We start from the raw sequence: 17343 nt of genomic DNA on the forward strand, positions 1-17343 counted from the left end.
AGCTCGGTGTGATCCTTGGCGTGTGTGTGTGTGTGTGTGTGTGTGTGTGTGTGTGCGTGTGCGCGTGTGCGTGAAAATATGGGTATAGTTATGTTGATGCTATGATTAGAAAAAGTATTATGTCCTGTGAAAGACCTAAAACGGTCTTACAAACCAGAATACTGGATGAATGTAAACATTTGTTAGTGCTTTTGAGTGTAATAAGTGAAATTCAGAACTTTTGAAAATACATTTATTGTCATTCTTACTGATAAGTCTGAATTTTAGCTTCTACTTTCATTAAGGTTAATAGCCTTTGGGTTCAGCCCTCCCATGTTTTGATTTGTACAGGGCTACATTAGGGGCCCTGTTACAATTATTTGATTTTGATTTTGGGATGTGCACAGATGGCAGTCTTCATTGGAGGAGAATGGTGGGGGTGTTAGTGAAAGAAACTTTCAGAAAGATGAATTCTGGAGAAAGGGAAAATAGGCTGCTACCGAGCTGTATAGAAGAGAATGGAACCCAAAGTCTCAGTGTCATAAGTTCATAGCTTGGAGGGTGGGAGGAACCTCAGAGTTCACCTCGTCCAAACCTCTCATTTTACAGATGAGGAGAAATAAATGATAAGTCCAGTGTGCTTTCTGTCACGTATCATGTTGCCTCTGGTACATGGTTTGTAGTGTTTATATTTTATATGGCATCTGACAGTTTGCCAAATGAAAATGTATTTGGTGTTTTGAGGAGCGTATACTTCATGTATTTCACTTTATCCACTGGTGACATATCCAGAAAGTTAAGTTCAAGCTGAATCCTATTTGAAATGTTTTAGAAAGTAAGCTTGCATTGAAACGTTTTTAAAAGTGAATCATTCCTACTACTTCCAATTTTAATTCATTGTGTGTGTTGGAGGTAGATTTCTGTTTCATTGCAGAATGACTAGGCTACTGGAATTGGAGTTAGGAGGACAAGTTCAGACCCTGCTTCAGACCCTCAGGAGCTGTGTGACTCTGGGCAAAACATTTAACCTGTGCCTCATTTTCTTCATTTGTAAAATTAGAGGGTTGGACTCGATAGCTTCAAAGTTGCCATCGAGGTCTGTGACCCCATAATATAATTGACTTTCTTAAAATGGAGAAAATCTGTACCCAAGTCTCTAGGCTGTAACTGAGCCAAATGCTTGTGAAGGAAATGACCTAAGTGTTATTCTGTTCTCTGCTTGACATCTGATGAATTACCTGCCACTGGCACCTAAACATTGAACTGTCTGGTCAGAAAGTATATCCCAAGATTAAAGTTCTTGCCAAGTCACATTTGTGTGTGCCATTTGAAATGTGCCTTGCAAGCTTTTCTGGTGTCTCTATGAAAGAATACTTTGGTAGTGTCAAGTAAAGCACATAAGATTTTTCTTTTTTATCCTGGGTCTCAAGTTGTAATTGAATTTACACAAATTATACTAAAGTGTGAAGTTTTGGTTCCTTTGTTTTCCTTTTGGTTTGTTTTTTGGTGAGCTAAAAAAGGAGGATTTGATATTTTAGGCTATGTTTAAAAATACATATTTAATATTTTATTTTTTCCAATTACATGTAAAAACAGTGTTTAATATTTGTTTTAATTTTAATTTCTCTAATCGATAATGACTTAGAGCATTTTTTCATATGACTATAGGTAGCTTTGATTACTTCATCTGAAAATTGCCCATTCATATCCTTTGACCACATTTCGGTTTAGGAATAGTTCTCCAGAAATTTGACTTAGGTCTTCTTTGAGAAATAAGGTCTTTATCAGAGAAATTTGCTGTAAAAACATTTTTTCCACAGTTATTACTAAGTATTTCCCTCCATCCTATATATCCCCTGTTTATCTTTCTCCTTTCACCCTGTCCATTCTCAAATGTTTTGCTTCTGACTTTCTTCTCTCCCAATCTACCCTTCCTTCTATCAGCACTTCCCTCTCCTCCCTTCCCCCCATTCTCTTATCTCCTCTCCTACTTTCCTGTAGGGTAAGATAGAGTTCTCTACTCAAATGAGTATGTATGTTATTCCCTCTTGGAGTCTATTCCAATGAGAGTAAGATTCAAACCCATATTTCCCTCCACTGTAAAAATTGTTTTGCTCCTGTTTTATATGATATAATCTACCCCATTCTATGTTTCCCTTTCCCCTTTTCCTAGTGTATTATTCTTTATCACACTTTGATTTTATTTTTTTTTAAGATATCATCCCATCATAGTCAACTCACACCCATAACCCTCTGTCTATGTGTACTCCTTCTAACTGCTTTAAGGATAAAGTTCTTAGGAGTTATGCTTAGCATTTTTCTATGTAGAAATATAAACAGTTTAATCTTCCTTTGAATCTTCTCTTCCTTTTTTACCTTCTTATGCTTCCCTTGTGTCTTGTATTTGAAAGTCAGATTTTCTGTTCTGTCTTTTTGTCAGGGATGCTTGAAAGTCATCTATTTCAGTGAATGTCCATTTTTTTCCCCTGAAGAATTATACTCAGTTTTGCTGGGTAGGTAAATCTTGATTGTAATCCTAACTCCTTTGTCTTCTAAAGTATTATATTCTAAACCCTCTGATTCTTTAATGTAGAAGCTGCTAAATCTTGTATAATCCTGACTGTGGGTTCATGGTATTTGAAATGTTTCTTTCTGACTGCTTGCAGTATTTTCTCCTTGACCTGGGAGTTCTGGAATTTGATTATAATATTCCTAGGGGTTTTCATTTTGGCATCTCTTTCAGGGGGTGATCAGTGGGTTCTTTCATTTTCCATTTTACTCTCTGGTTGTAGAATATTAGGGCAGTTTTCCTTGATAATTTCTTGAAAGATGATGTCTAGGCTCTTGTTTTGATCATGGCTTTTAGGTGGTCTGGTAGTTCTTAAATTATGTCTCCTTGATCCATTTTCCAGGTCAGTTGTTTTTCTAATGAGATATTTTACATTTTTATCTATTTTTCCATCGTTTGATTTTATTGTTTCTTGATGTTTCATAGAGTCATTAACTTCTACTTGCTCAGTTCTAATTTTTTTAGGGTCTTATTTTCTTGTCCAATATGGCACTTTTTTGTTTTATTGGATTGTTTAATCCATTCATATCGAAAGTTTCTTTTTTTTATTTTAGACAAATATTAAAACAAATACATAATAAAAGAAAAAGAAACATATTGTAAACTTAAGTATAAAATAAGAAAAGAAAAAAAACATGTCATGTGCACAGCAGAATGTAGGAGAGGTTTCAGAATATGTAACAATAACTTTCCATTTCAAGAAAGCCTGTATGTTAAATACTGCCCATCTCTTCTCTCTGCCTTGTAAGTTTTCTTTTGTTCTCTGTCGTGCACTTTTCACTTTGTTCTTTTTCTCCCTATCTTCCCTCCCCCCTCCAATTAAGTGTGGGTGTATTTATTTATAGATACTGATATACATATATAAGCATATACTTTCGCTAAGAGATTCTACTTTTAATCTTTGTTTTTATGTTTGTGTATATCTCTTTTTCCCAAATCTCCTAACTTCTCTAGTTCTACCTGCTGTCTTGCCCTCCTGTTACTTAATCTACCCCCCTACAACAATCCCTCCCTTATCCTCCCCTTCCCATAAATCAGAACACCCTTTTGTATACCCCTTTAACCTGTTCCCTCACCATCCCCTCTAAAGATCCTTCCCTTATCCTTCCATTCCCATTGATCTAAATATGCTGCTAGGTCCACCTTTAAAATGATAAGAGTTAAGTTTATACTTTCCTTCATCTGCCTCTGATACTGGGTTTTCTTTCAAAGTATAATTTCTTTTCTCCCTTCCTCTTTAAATACAGTATTATGATCCCTCAGTTACTTTATTTTAATCTTTTTTTAGGATGACTGTTCCTACTGGCTTTATTTCCTCCCTGATTCCCTCCTCTTGTTAGTTATTCCATTCTCTTTGCGGTTTTGCTTATGATTAGTTCCTTTTTTTTCCTCCCACTTTTAACTAGTTTCTTAAATTTCATTTTTTGTACTTCCAAAAAGGACTTCTCTCATTCACTTCATTATTCATCCTTTCATTGTGTCTACTCTAGACTCTGATTCCCTTTACTATATTTATTCCTCATGCAGTTAGACCTTCCAAGGTTTCCATCTAGGCTTGCCCCTCTAGGCACTTTCTGCCACTGTCGTAGGGCTTGCCCAGTAGAGTCCCCTTTTCCTTTGTGCTTCAATCCCAGAACAATGCCGACTATTACAGGTGTCCGAGAGGACATTGCCTCATGGTAGGGCTCTGCCCTCACCACAGGCTTGATGATGTAATCCACATTGATCTATACCTTCTTCTGATTACCTTTTTTCCACATTTGCCTGAAACTCTCCTCCCTGGATCCATGCTCTCCCACTTCCCCAGGTACCTGTTGCCCCCAGAGGTTCTAGGTCCCTTCCATCCCCAGTGTAGGTTTACTAGACTGTTAGGCCAGGCCACATATAGTGTGAGATCTTTATCTCCTTTCACAGACTATCTCTCTTCACCCAGAAAAACATTCATCAGTGGCATCCATCATTAAAATAAAGCCTTTTTCTTTAGTCAGTCCTTCCTCCCTCCTCCTTATCCCTACTCTTGTAGGCTGTAATCTTTCTGAAACCAGAGGTTACCTCCTCTCATAGCATATCACTCATTCCTCTCCATCCTTCCTCTCCCCTATCCCCCCCGCTCCCACCTAGTACTCTCCCACGTTGTAATGTAAGTCCCACAAAAAAATACCGATTCACCTGTAGACAGGGTGTTGCCAGCTTCTGTCCATAATCAACCCCCCACACACTGTTTTACTGTTACCTGCACCCAGATTTCTGTCATCACTCATTTAGGATTATACATTTAGAAGAAAATGTTTCCTCCTAGTCTCTCTGTTGTCACTCTGTTGCAGTTGCTGTCTTTTTTTTTTTTTTTAAACTTTAGCTCTTTATGCATTTCTTGTTTTGGGTGTTTGAGGAACAAATAATCTGATTTTCTTTCTAAATATATTTGAAGTTCTTTATTATTGAATGTCCTTCTCCTCCCTCCACCCCATATATACTTAAGTTCAGATTTGCAGTATAGGACACTCTGGGCTGTATGCTGAGTTACATTGATGTTCAGGACATGTTCCATTCTCAGAACCTCAGCTTCCTTGTATCTAAAGTGAAAAGACTGGATCAGACAATTTTTGAGGTCCCTTACAGTTAAAATTTCAAATTTCAGTTATCAAAAAAAGATGGAAAATAAAGGAACATTTTTGCCATTATGATTTGGATATTTCAAGTGAAAAGTCACAGCTTAGATTACTTGAAATAACGCTTTCACTCTTATATATTTATCTTCATTGGTTATGCACTCTTTCATTTTTGAGACTAGACATTTGGTTTTTTTTCTTTTTTTTTTTTTTTCCCCTATGATTAAAGGGGCCATCCCTTGAGCAACTACTTAAAGAAGCCTATTCTTTGAATGGGTGTATCTCACTTAAAGTGAGGTTGTGATAAGACCTTAACCTGAAAGGGCTAGGGTCTCCCATTGCATCCTGGGGCCAGATGGCTCAGGAGAAGAAAGTGAGGTTGGTGACCTTGCACAGCCCTCCTTCACTCAAATCAGAGTCAACTGCAAGTCATGCCATCATCTTGATGCCATGGTCCTCCTAGAGAATGAAGAAGAAACATAACATTCCATTCCCTCCTGTGTTTTCTAGTGGGGCAGAGTAGTCTTGCGTTGTTTGAATATCCTTTCTTTTGCATTTGAAGGTCTTTTTCCTGAACTTGTTGTTTCTGAATTGAATTGTTAATTTTAACTACTCTGTATCTTGGAGTTTGTAACCTTAGGTTTTTTTCTGGAGGTGATCTGTGAATTCTTTTGATTGGAATTTCAGTTTCTGTGTTCCGAAGTTCTGGGCAGTTTCCTTCTATTGTTTCTCTCATTATGTTGTTAAGGCTTTGTGTCCTCTCATGTTCTTTTGGGAGATCTATGATCCTTAGATTGTTTCTGTGCATGCTGCCTTCAAGATCAATGTTTTGCTTGCCTGGTGAGCAAGTACATTTTCTTTTACTGTTATTATTTTTTGCTTCTCTTCTTGGTTGTCCTTCACATCTGTGTATTTGCATTCCTAATCTAGTGTTTTCTCTTTTTTATCTTTGTTGATGCCTGGCATCATTGCACATTCCAGTTTTTCTATTTTGACTATCATTTTTGCTATTCAGGATATGAATTCTGTTCTCATAATTCTCATTTTTCTTTTTTTTAATTTTTAATTTTTTAACACAGTTTATAATAGGTAAAACAATTTAAACTTTTGGTCAGGTGATGTTTCTTTTTAAAGCATTTACAATATGGACCACAAAAGAAATTTTTTTTTTAAACATTAACCAACTGAGACACAAATAATATTTTAAGTTGCTAACTTCACAAGCTCTTGACCTAATTGTCTCCACAGTCTTGCTAAGAATTAAAGGACCCTAACTTACTGTTGTTGGTCTAAAGTCCTATGCCTAATAGCGTAATTTTAGACTTAACCTCGGATGTTCCCCTACCCATAATCCATAATTGAATAGATCTGGTATTAAGCTTGCAAACCTTTTGACTGTAGGAAATTGCCACCAAGAGTAGGGACATTGCAGGGATACAATGTCTCCCTAACTTCATGTCAGTTCCAGGCAGGATTAGATTATCAACTTGCATTCAGTCAGGCTTAAGGTTTGCCAGGTGTCAGTGGGGAAATTGAGTCAGGAGAATCCCACCTCAGCCCAGGTTGAACAGCCAATCTCCCACCCTTCCCATGAGATCACCTTTTGCAGTTCATACCAGCATCTCACCAGCTTACTGACATCATGGGTTGGAGGCTCAGCTTGCCTTCCTTGCTACCTATATCTGGAGTTAGATTCAGGAGAACAGTCACTTAATAGTCCCATAGCATCTAAAAAATGGCAAGTTCCAATAACCAGGTTTCAAATATGATTATAATTTTCACTTTGGCTAAGGAACATCTTTTGAAGCAAGTCTCAAGTGGCTTGCATGCCTTTCTATATATGTTCTAGTTCCTTATAAATAGCAATCATAAAGTCAAATTTAACTTTTCCATCAATGCCAAATTTTACCCAAGGCTACCATCCTCTAGGAAATTTAGACTGAAATTCTTTTCCTCAAACTAAAGATGCCATTGATTTATTCTCAGTAATTAATTCAGTCAATTGTTTTGATACTAATTGGTTTTACCTCACTTTGTAACATGTCCAATTTTTCTCCCCATCACTCCCCTCCCCCTGCTTCCTAATACCTTGCATTCTGATTACTCCTTCCCTCAATGTACCCTCCCTTCTATCACACCCCACCCTTCCCTTATCCCCATCTTTTCTCTTTTCTTGTAGGGCAAGATAAATTTCTATACCCCATTCCCGGTAGTTCTTATTTCCCGATTATATGCAATAAAAATTCTCAACATTCGTTTCTAATACTTTGAATTCCAACTTCTCTCCCTCCCCCCCCAGCCCCACTGAGAAAGGAAGCAATTCATTACATACTAAATATGTGTTCTTTTTCAAAAGACTTCCATAATAATCATGTTGTGTAATACTAATTATATTGCCCTCTGTCCTATTCTATTCCTCCTTATTTTTTCCTCCACATTGACCTTGTCCCTTCTTGAAAGTGTTTATTTCTAGTGACTCCCTTCTCCCATTTGCCCTCCCTTCTAACAGTCCCCTCACCCCACTTGTCACCTCTTCTCCTTCTTTCCTGTGGTTTGATATAAATTTTCATATCAAATTTAGTGAGCATGTTATTCCCTCCTTCAGCCACATGTGGAGAGAGTAGCTTTATTTTCCCCCCCTCTCCCCTTCTCCCTTATCTCCTCCATTGAATAAGATTTTTCCTATCTCTTTTATGAGTTATAGCCTGCCCCATTCCATTTCTCCCTTTCTCTTCCTGGAATTTTCCTCCTTCACCCCTTAATTTTTTATTTTATTTTATTTTATTTTTTTGTGTGGATATCATCTCTTCTGATATAACACACCCTGTACTCTCTATCTATATATGTGTATGTGTGCGTGTGTGTGTGTGTGTGTGTGTGTATGTACACTCTCTCCATCTACCCAAATACTGAGAAAAGATTCAAGACTTAAAAATATTTTCTTTCCATGTAGTAATGTAAACAGTTCAGCTTTAGAAAGTCTTTTATGATTTTCTTTCCTGTTTACTGTTACATGCTTCTTTTGATTCTTGTCTTGGGAAGTCAAATTTTTCTATACAGATCTGGTCTTTTCCTCAACAAGAATGATTGAAAGTTGTATATATCATTGAATGACCATTTTTTCCCTTGAAGTATTATGCTCAGATTTGCTGGGTAGGTGATTCTTGGCTCCAATCCCAGTTCCTTTCACTTCTGGATTATCCCATTCCAAGCCCTTCGATCCCTTAATGTTGAAGCTGCCAGATCCTGTGTTATCCTGATTGTATTTCCACAGTACACAAATTGTTTCTTTCTAGCTGCTTGCAGTATTTTCTCCTTGATCTGGGAACTCTGAAATTTGACCACAATATTCCTAGGAGTTTCTCTGTTTGGGTTTCTTTCAGGAGGTGATTGATGAATTCTTTCAGTATCCATTTTGCCCTCTGATTCTATAACATCAGGGCAGTTTTCCTTGATAATTTCATGGAAGATAATGTCTAGGCTCTTTTTTATTGATCATGGCTTTCAGGTAGTCCCATAATTATTAAATTATTTCTCCTGGATCTATTTTCCAGGTCATTTGTTTTTCCAGTGAGTTGTTTCACATTATCTTCTATTTTTTCAAAGTTGTGGTTTTGTTTACTAACTTCTTGGTTTAACTCAAAGTCACTCGTTTCCCTGAACTCCACTCTCTTTCAACAAATTATTTTGTTCAGTGAGCTTTTGAACCTTTTCCTCCATTTGGCTAATTCTGCTTTTTAAAACCTCCTCCTCCTCGTTGGCTTTTTGGACCTCTTTTTCCAATCATCTCTTTTTAAAGCTGCTATTTTCCTCAGCGTTTTTTTGGTTCTCCTTTAGTAAGCTGCTAATTTATTTTTTAAGGTCTTCTATTGCCTGAGCCCAGTTCAAGTTCCCTTTGGAGGCAGGGGCCTTGACTTCCTCTGACAGTATGCCTTGTTCTTCCTCATCCAAAAGGATGGGGGGAGACCCCTGTTCCCCAAGAAATGAACCTTTTATGGTCTTATTTTTTTTCCCTTTTTTGGGCGTTTTCCCAGCCAGTTACTTGACTTCTGAGTTTCCTCTGCACAACCATCTTGCCTCCAGTTCCACCAAGCCAGCACTGGGGGCTGAGATTCAGAAGAGCTGCTCCCAAGCCTCAGGGGCTTTCAGCGCTGCTATTCAGTGTGAGATTAAGTTCAGCTGCTCAGGTGGGGGCAGAGCCACCTCAGGGGCTTTCTGATGAGACCTTCAACAATGGATGCAGTCTACTGCCTGCTTTGGGAGCCTTGTCTGCTGCTGCCTCTACTGCTGCCACCTGAGGAGGCCTGAGTTATGGGGACACCTTGCTTCCTTCTCTGCCAGCCAAAAAGACCCTCTCACTGACCTTTGGCGCCTGTGGGTTGAGGGATCTGTGCTGCTGCTGGAGATTCTGTTCCTGAAGCCTGCTCGGATCTGCTCCTCTTGGTGCTGCGTGACCAAGGCAGGGCTGGGCTCTGCGTCCAGTGCACGACAGACCTTTCCCATCAGTCTTTCAGGTCTCTCTGGGACAGAAATCTTCTCCACTCCGTTGTTCTGTGGCTTCTGCTGCTTTAGAATTTGTTGAGAGTTCTTCTTTACAGGTATTTTATGGGTTGTGGGGTAAGAGCTAAGCGTATGTGCTTCTTTCTACTCTGCCATCTTGGCTCCTCCAGCTCATTTTTCTTTTGAACCACTCAGGAACAGTGTGTTTTGGTTGCATGTGCTCCTCAGTTTCCACAGGGTTCTCTGTCCCATCAAGTTGTGATAATTTTCCTTTGTTTCATAGTATTTATTCATATATGTCTGAAATTATTTACTAGATCTGGAAGCCATATTTCTTTCTGTTGTTATTGTTTTCTTATGATTTATTGTATATGTACGGTTTGAGTTTTCTTTTTCCTGAAATCTTTGGTAATTTCAGTTTCTCTCTCTTTCTCTGTCTTTCTCTTTCCCTCTCTCCCTCTCCTTCCCTTCTTTTCCCCTTTTCCCTTTAATTGTCTTTATTACTCATTTTCTGACTTATCTGATTGTAGTTTTCTTGGATGCTGGATCTCAAAGCATCTCAGCCTCCTCATGTGCTGGGCATCTTTACTGGTTGACTGCCCTGCCTAGAGCACCCTCCCTCCTTATCTCAGCCTCCTGGTTTCTCTGGCTTCCTTCAAACCTCAGCTTCTACAGGAAGCTCTTCCCAGCACCACCTTTGTTGGTTTATTTCCTTGTTAACCTCCTTATAGCTTGTTGGTACGTTGTCTTCTGTGTTATATTGTGAGCTCCATGAGGACAGGGACTATCTGTTGCCTATTTTTTCTGTCTCCAGCCCCTAGCACATTGCTTAACACTTAGTAGGTGCTAATAAATGCTTATTGACTGACAGGATATTTAGTCTCTTGAATTGAATGTTGAGTTTAAAAAATGTCCTGTCTTAGAAATACTAAGTAAGGGCAGATCTGAGGCCAGTTTGTCCCTTATTCTTGAAGAGGACTAATGACATCAGGAGGGTGATGTCTTGACTGGCAAGTGAATTGGATTTAAGTGAGGCAGAGTTTGCAGAGTTACCAGCCGCACTCTGTCCTACAGAGTTATCTGGTTCCAGTGTCAAGACATAGATCAGTATGACTGGAGATGACCCCAGGTGCAGTGGGAGACCTTGGCCTTTTTAAGCTTAGATCTTTCCCAGGTCTCAGTTTGTCTGATTCCCATACAGGCTAGGTAAGAAATGAGGCAAAAATGGCCTAGTTTGTGTACTCAAAAAAAAAAAAATCATACTAGGAGAGGAAGACCGGAGAATAGGTAGAAGTGAATGGTTTAGGGAAAATATCATTTCCTCATTATTAAATCAGTACTGTAAGTGGTGGGATAATATACATTTCCTCTGGATAGGAAGTGAAGAGCATGGAAAGAGGGTGCCCAGGTAAAGAGTGGTCATGATTGAAAAGGAAATGTCAGCGAGAAGCTTTCAATTCCTTCCATTAGTCCATCTACCTGTGGGAAACCAAAGAAGGAATTCTGTTTCCACATGATTAAAACTCCTCCTAGCTTTGCGTGATAGCAGCTAATCAGAGTTGTGACCTAGTAGAAACCAGCTCCTGATCAGATAAAAGGTCAGAAAGGTGTATGCATGTTTGATGAGCTGTTTAAGGGGGAGCCTGTCAGAGAGGAGAATGTTTATGGTGGGCTGCCTCTAGCCAATGAATGACTGGGTGGGAGATTCAGCATAAAAAGACTCCCATTGGTCTGAATAATTGTAGCAGTCCCTTAGGAGCTACCCCTTCATTGGGGTGGGGGGAAAGAAAGTAAAGATTAATAAAAGTTTTCCCGATTTCACATGTGTATTCTTTCTTAATGGTGAACATGTTTCTCACAGTTGGGGGCTTGTTTCTCACATACTTTTGGAGTGGTGGGAAAGTATGGATATTACATGGGAAAGGAGATCATAGAAGGAGAGTTAGTCACAGCAAAATAAAGGGAAAAATCTAGCAGCATCACAAAATGACCCAAAAGAGGAAGATCTTGCAATGAGCTTGGTTGGAGTTTGGTTTGGAAATTTCAGGAGATGGGCTTCTACAAAATGGAGTCTTGGTACTAACTCCCACTAAAGGGGAAGAAATAGTTAGGATCCCAGAAATGCATAGTTCAGAGTAAGTTGAACAGGACACCATCGATTCAAAGGCTAGCATGGCATCTAAAGGGATTACTAAGGGAAAAAGTGGCAAAGATCAGGATTTACCACTTCCTTAATACTTGCTGTTATGTCCTCCAGTGAAAATGAATGCTCTTGGGAATGAAACATGAGGTATTCTAGAAGGAAAAAGGAGCCAGAAAGCAGACAGAAGTAAAGTAAAACTTTGGAAAGGGACAATACAAGTTAATGTTATAAAGAATGAATCAGAGCTGAGAAAGGAAAGAACAAAATGAACAAAAGTGATTAACACAAAAAGTAACTGAAAAACTTTGGAATTGGCCAAGGTAGAAAAAGAAGGCAATTTCCTGGGTTGGAGATCAGGCTAAATTTAGTGTTAATGAGAGCATCTGATGAAATGAAATGCTAAACAGAACAGGAAATACATACCACACACACACACACATATTTTAAAGGATAAAAGGCAAAGTTGAAAAGCACAAGCATGAATGTGAATGAATTAAATTCCCTAATAGAACAGAATCAGCCTGGCAAAGTAGAGAATCAGCGGACCTTGGATTCAGATCTTGCTGGTGATGTTTACTGCCTGTGTAACCTTGGGCAAATCACTTGCCTCATCCTCAGTTTCCTCATTTATAATGAAGTTGACTAGATTAGGTGGCCTCTGAAGGCCCTTCTGACAGTGTGTAGAAGTTACAAGTAGTTTGATTTTTCTTTACTGTAAAGAACTTCATTACACAGCTATCTGAACAATAGAATGAAATGCCTCACGAGGTAGTCATTACAGTGTCCAAATATGGACCAGGTTCATAGCTTTGTGATGAAGTTGGGCTAAATGATTTCTCAAGTCCTATCCAATCCTAAGTTGGTTTTTTTTTTTTAATTTTGGAAATGAAAGGTGAAAATCCTTGAGGCTAACAAGCAAAATTTCCTGGACATTTAATGGGAGGGAAGAGAGCTGGTGACCTAGAAGTTAAACAGGTAGGTCAGTGAGACTTGGGGCCCAGCGCTGGATCCGTCATTATTACACAATGCTGGAGCGTCGCATCAGCTTCTGTCATTGACTCTCTTTTTGTAACCTGTACAACATTTTTTTTTATTTCCAACTTAAATACAAAATGACACCCAAAAGAACATTTCCATGTACACAGCACAACATAAAGACGATTCATTATAAAACTATGAATTTTCCTTTGTATCGGTTTGCTTTTAAAAAGCCAACCATGTAATAAATACTAGTGCTCATTTTCAGAGCTATCCTGCTTTTCTGCGATTTTCAGTTTTTTTACTCTCTGCTGTGCGCTTTTTATTTTTTTCTCCCTTGCCACCCTGACCTAGAGAAGGCTATCATTAGATATAAATATGAATATGTGTGTGTGTGAAGCCGTGCTATAAAAGAGTTTGTTGTATTTATTATCTGGAGGTGGATGGCATCTTGGTGACCTGATTCTTTCTGCACCTTTGTTTCCTTATGTACAAACTTGGAATGATTCTACTCATGCCTTACTGGAAGTTTCTGGAAGACTCTTTAAGTTCTATGAATATCTTAGCTATAGGTACCCTGGAAAGGTGTCATTTTAATTTCATCTTTACAGTAGGTTATAAAAAAAGAAACATTTACATACTAAGAATGTATTCCACGCACATTTTTGTTTTGTGATGTTAGGAAAGGGCATGGTTTTCCAAACCGCCACAAAGAACATTACAGATCATGGAGCAGGTACCTGCTACACGCAAATCTTCCTAGTTTTCCAGAGGGTCTCTTAGGGAGTTTAAAACTCATAGTAACATCTTCTCCTTGGCCTCCTTTCCTTTTAGGTTGCAGCTGCTCCATGGTGGTTGCCTGTTAAAGGAGCTAATTGGAGACATCCAGAAGGCCCTGATTCTACTATTCTGCACAGGTAAGTTAGGCTGCTATTTCCCAGGACTGAAGCCTTCTTTCTCACTCTGAAGACTTCATGGTTGTGCTTTTTATAGAATGAATTCAGTGTCTTCAGGTGAACTCCCCAGAATTTGGCAGCCCCAAGGAATTTGTCAAAATCTAATCCTTTGTTCCCATTTTATACCATGACTATTTTTGCATTTCATTGATAGTGGGCTTTTAAAGCCTTTTTGAAATGAAACATAACTTTTAAAGAGGAATGTTCAGTTTATGACATGTTTACTTATATCAGTGTTTACTTATATCAATAATTCTGTTCTGCCAGATGGCCACTACTGAATCTGTGTGCTCAGGGTTAAGAATTTAAACTATTTCCAATTGTGGATTGGCATACTTTTTAAAAGAATTCTGCAGTCACATTATCTGATTGGTGAATCACAAAGCCACTAATTGATCAAGTCTCTAAAGTGTTGGCAAAGTAATTATGTGCTCTTCTGGATGGACCTGATTCTGACTAATGAAGAGGTAATGGTTACTAAATTTAGAAATGACAGGAATCTTGGTGGGGAAACAGCCAGTTCATCTTAGGATTCTTGATCCAGAAGGAAAATGCAGTTGTATGACATACTCTATAAGTTTTTAGGAAAACAGATTTCAAAAAGGTTCAGAGAAAAAGCATATAGAATCTCATAGAATAAAAATCCAGAAGAGAGAAGTCAACCCAGTAAAATGGGGAGTTCTTTGAAATTAATCAGCAGGTTTTTATTAAGTATACCTACTATGTGCCAGGCACTATACCAGGAATACAAACAGTGAATGAAACAATCCCCATTTATAAAGTATCCACATTTCAGTGGGATAAACACAAAGGATGTCTAAATATGTCCAGCATAAATATAAAGGGAACAAATATAAATAAATACACAGTAATTAAATGTAAGATAGTGTGAAAAAGAGGACACTACCATTTGAAGGGACCAGGAAAAGCTTCATGGAGAAGGTGGTACTTGGTCAGCATTGTGAAGGGAGAAAATCATTCTGTGAGCCCTTGGTTGAGGAAGGAGAATATAATAAATATGGGTGATGGCCAGTGCCAAGAGATGGGGGGCTGTGGAAAGGAGCAGCTAAATTTGGCTCAGTTGAAGGGGAGTAACCCCAGTGAGGCTGGGGAAAGGTGGGGAAGGGTTTTAAAAGTAAACAAGAGGAGCTTATCTTTGATCTTTGAGGCAGTAGGGAGCTACTGGAGTTTATTGAGCAGAAGAGTGCCATGGTCAGATAGGCACTTAAAGATAATCACGTAGGTGGCTACCTAGAGGAGGCTCTGAAATGAGAGGAGATTGGACACAAGGAGACCAATTAAGAGGTCATTGTAATCACCTGGGTGAGATATGATAAGGGCTTGAACAAGAGAAGGGAGGGGTCTTTTGTAAGAGTCGTGGAGGTGGGAACAGCACTACTGACTATTGATAGGCTACATGGGATGAGAGAGCTCCAAATTAAAGGTCATGCTAGGCTTACCAGCATGGGGGAATGGACGAATGGACCTTCGGTGGAAATAGGGGAGTTCAGAGGGAGGAGGATTTTGGGGAAAAGATAATTCTGTTTTGGACATTGTGAGTTTGAGATGTCTCTGAGACAGTGAGTTTGAAGCATCCGTTAGGTAGTAGTTATCATGATTTGATTTCAGGAGACCCAAAAAGAAACAGTTCCAATGAGTACAAAAAGGAGTGGTCTGAAGAAATTGATGTGGATGCAAAAGGAGCCCATCACCTTAGATGAAAAAAAAGACATATACAGAAGAAACATTAATAGTGTTTCTAAATGAAAAAAGAGAAGATTGCTTATGTAAGAATAGTGTCAGGATGATTAAGCCTTAGAATGAGCTTATGTTAGTGATGAATGCTAAGAAAAAGAATGAAGATGATGTTAGTATCAGGGGAAAAGGAGGATCAAAGAAGGCTTACGACTGCCCCTTGGGAGGGGATGGACAAGAGAAGGAAAAAGGACACAATTTGAATTTTCCTTTTTTTTTTTTTTTTTTTACCCTTTGTCATGATGAATAATCTTTGAACTGGAAAGAGCAGAGCAAAAATGACTAATAGGTAGGATGTTAATACCCAGATTAAAGAGAAAATAAGAGTGCCTGTTTGCCTCAGAGAGTTCCAGGCACCAGCCTTCAATGAACTTAATTTGTAGGGAGTAAAGTAACTGTCTGATGTGATTTCTGGGCCACTGTCAGTGACCTTTGAACCTCAGGGGGAAGGAGAAAGTGCTGAAGGGCAAATGTCCTCCAGATTTTTGCAGAAGATAAGAGAATAGAATGTGAAGGATAGGCCAGAGTTTGACTTTAATTCCTGGCAGAATCCCAGAACATCTCATTAAAGCAGTGGCTTGTGAAACTTTTCACAGTGAAGTGGTGACCACAAAGGGCAAATGTGTCTTCATCAAGAGCAGATCATGCCACACTTACCTCCTTTCCATTTTTGATAGACTTATTAGTTTGGGATTGACTAAATGACTAAACCCAAAGAATAGCCATTAATGGCTTAGCACTGAATTTGAGGATACAGAGACCTGAACTCAGATGTTGACTCTGGTGCTTTTTGGCTATATGTCCCTGGATAAGTTACTTAAATTTTCTGAACTTCAGTTGCCCCATTTGTAAAATAATACTTATGATACCTAACTTAACATGATTTTTTTTGAGAATTAAAAGAGATTAGTGTATGTAAAGTGCTTTCTTTTTAAAAATATATTTTTTAATATTAAAAATTTATGATTTTTTTGTTTTTACATTACTTGTGATTACTAGTATATCTTTTCTCCTGCCACCTCTTAGAGAAGGATCCCTTATAACACAGAAAAAAAAGAAGGAAAACCAGCTCACCAAGACTAACCAAAACATCAAAATATATTTTAGTGTACATAGGGTATAAGGTGCTTTTCAAACATTAAAGTATTCTATAAATATTTATAAATGTGTTGTTATTAACAAATTGATTCAGTGCAGGAGGTTGCCCTGTGGATCTGTCCTTGTCCCTGTCCTCTTTGACATGTTTTTCAGAGATGCAGACAAAGGCACAGGTGGCATACTTATTGGATTTGTAGTTGACCCAGACTTGGGAGAGATAACTAACACATGGGTTCAGAGAGTCAGGGTCTCCAAATGACTGAGTAGGCTAGAATTAGGGACAAATATAGAATCTGCATTCCACTCAAAAAATCAAGTTATACAGGTATAAGATGAGCAGGATATAGTTAAATAGAAGTAGTTCTGGAAAAGATCTGAGGGATGGAATTAGACTCTTGAAAATTCAGTGTGAGTTATCAGTGTGATATAGCAGACACTCAAGCTATCACCATCTTTGAATGTATTCACAGAGGCCTTGTGTCCAGAGGGAAGGATGGTCATCTGGTCAGTCAGTAAGCATTTATTAAGTGCTTACTGTGTGCCAGGCACTGTGCTAAATGCTGGAGATACAAAAAGAGTCAAATGGCTATTGCCCTCATAGACTTCACAATCTTGGAAAGAGACAACATGCAAATAAATATGTACTGACAAGTTGTATACAGGATAAATGGGAAGTAATTATTAGACGGAATTAAAAGGTATTGGTAAAGACTTCCTATAGAAGATAGTTGGGGCTTAAAGGATGCCATTAGGTGA

At 38.5% G+C, this 17343-nt stretch overlaps 1 protein-coding gene across 3 annotated transcripts in view; it reads left to right on the forward strand.

Moving 5' to 3' along the window:
• The window catches only part of SUMF1 (sulfatase modifying factor 1), a 114074-nt gene that overhangs the window by 33254 nt on the left and 63477 nt on the right, over positions 1-17343 (forward strand). For all 3 annotated transcript variants that reach the window (XM_072598620.1, XM_072598622.1, XM_072598621.1), the window contains one exon: positions 13613-13695. In XM_072598620.1, coding sequence (XP_072454721.1) covers positions 13613-13695 — 83 coding nt within the window. The remainder of the gene's footprint in view (positions 1-13612; positions 13696-17343) is intronic.

Source organism: Notamacropus eugenii, chromosome 3, assembly GCF_028372415.1.
Source record: "Notamacropus eugenii isolate mMacEug1 chromosome 3, mMacEug1.pri_v2, whole genome shotgun sequence".
NCBI lineage: Eukaryota > Metazoa > Chordata > Mammalia > Diprotodontia > Macropodidae > Notamacropus > Notamacropus eugenii.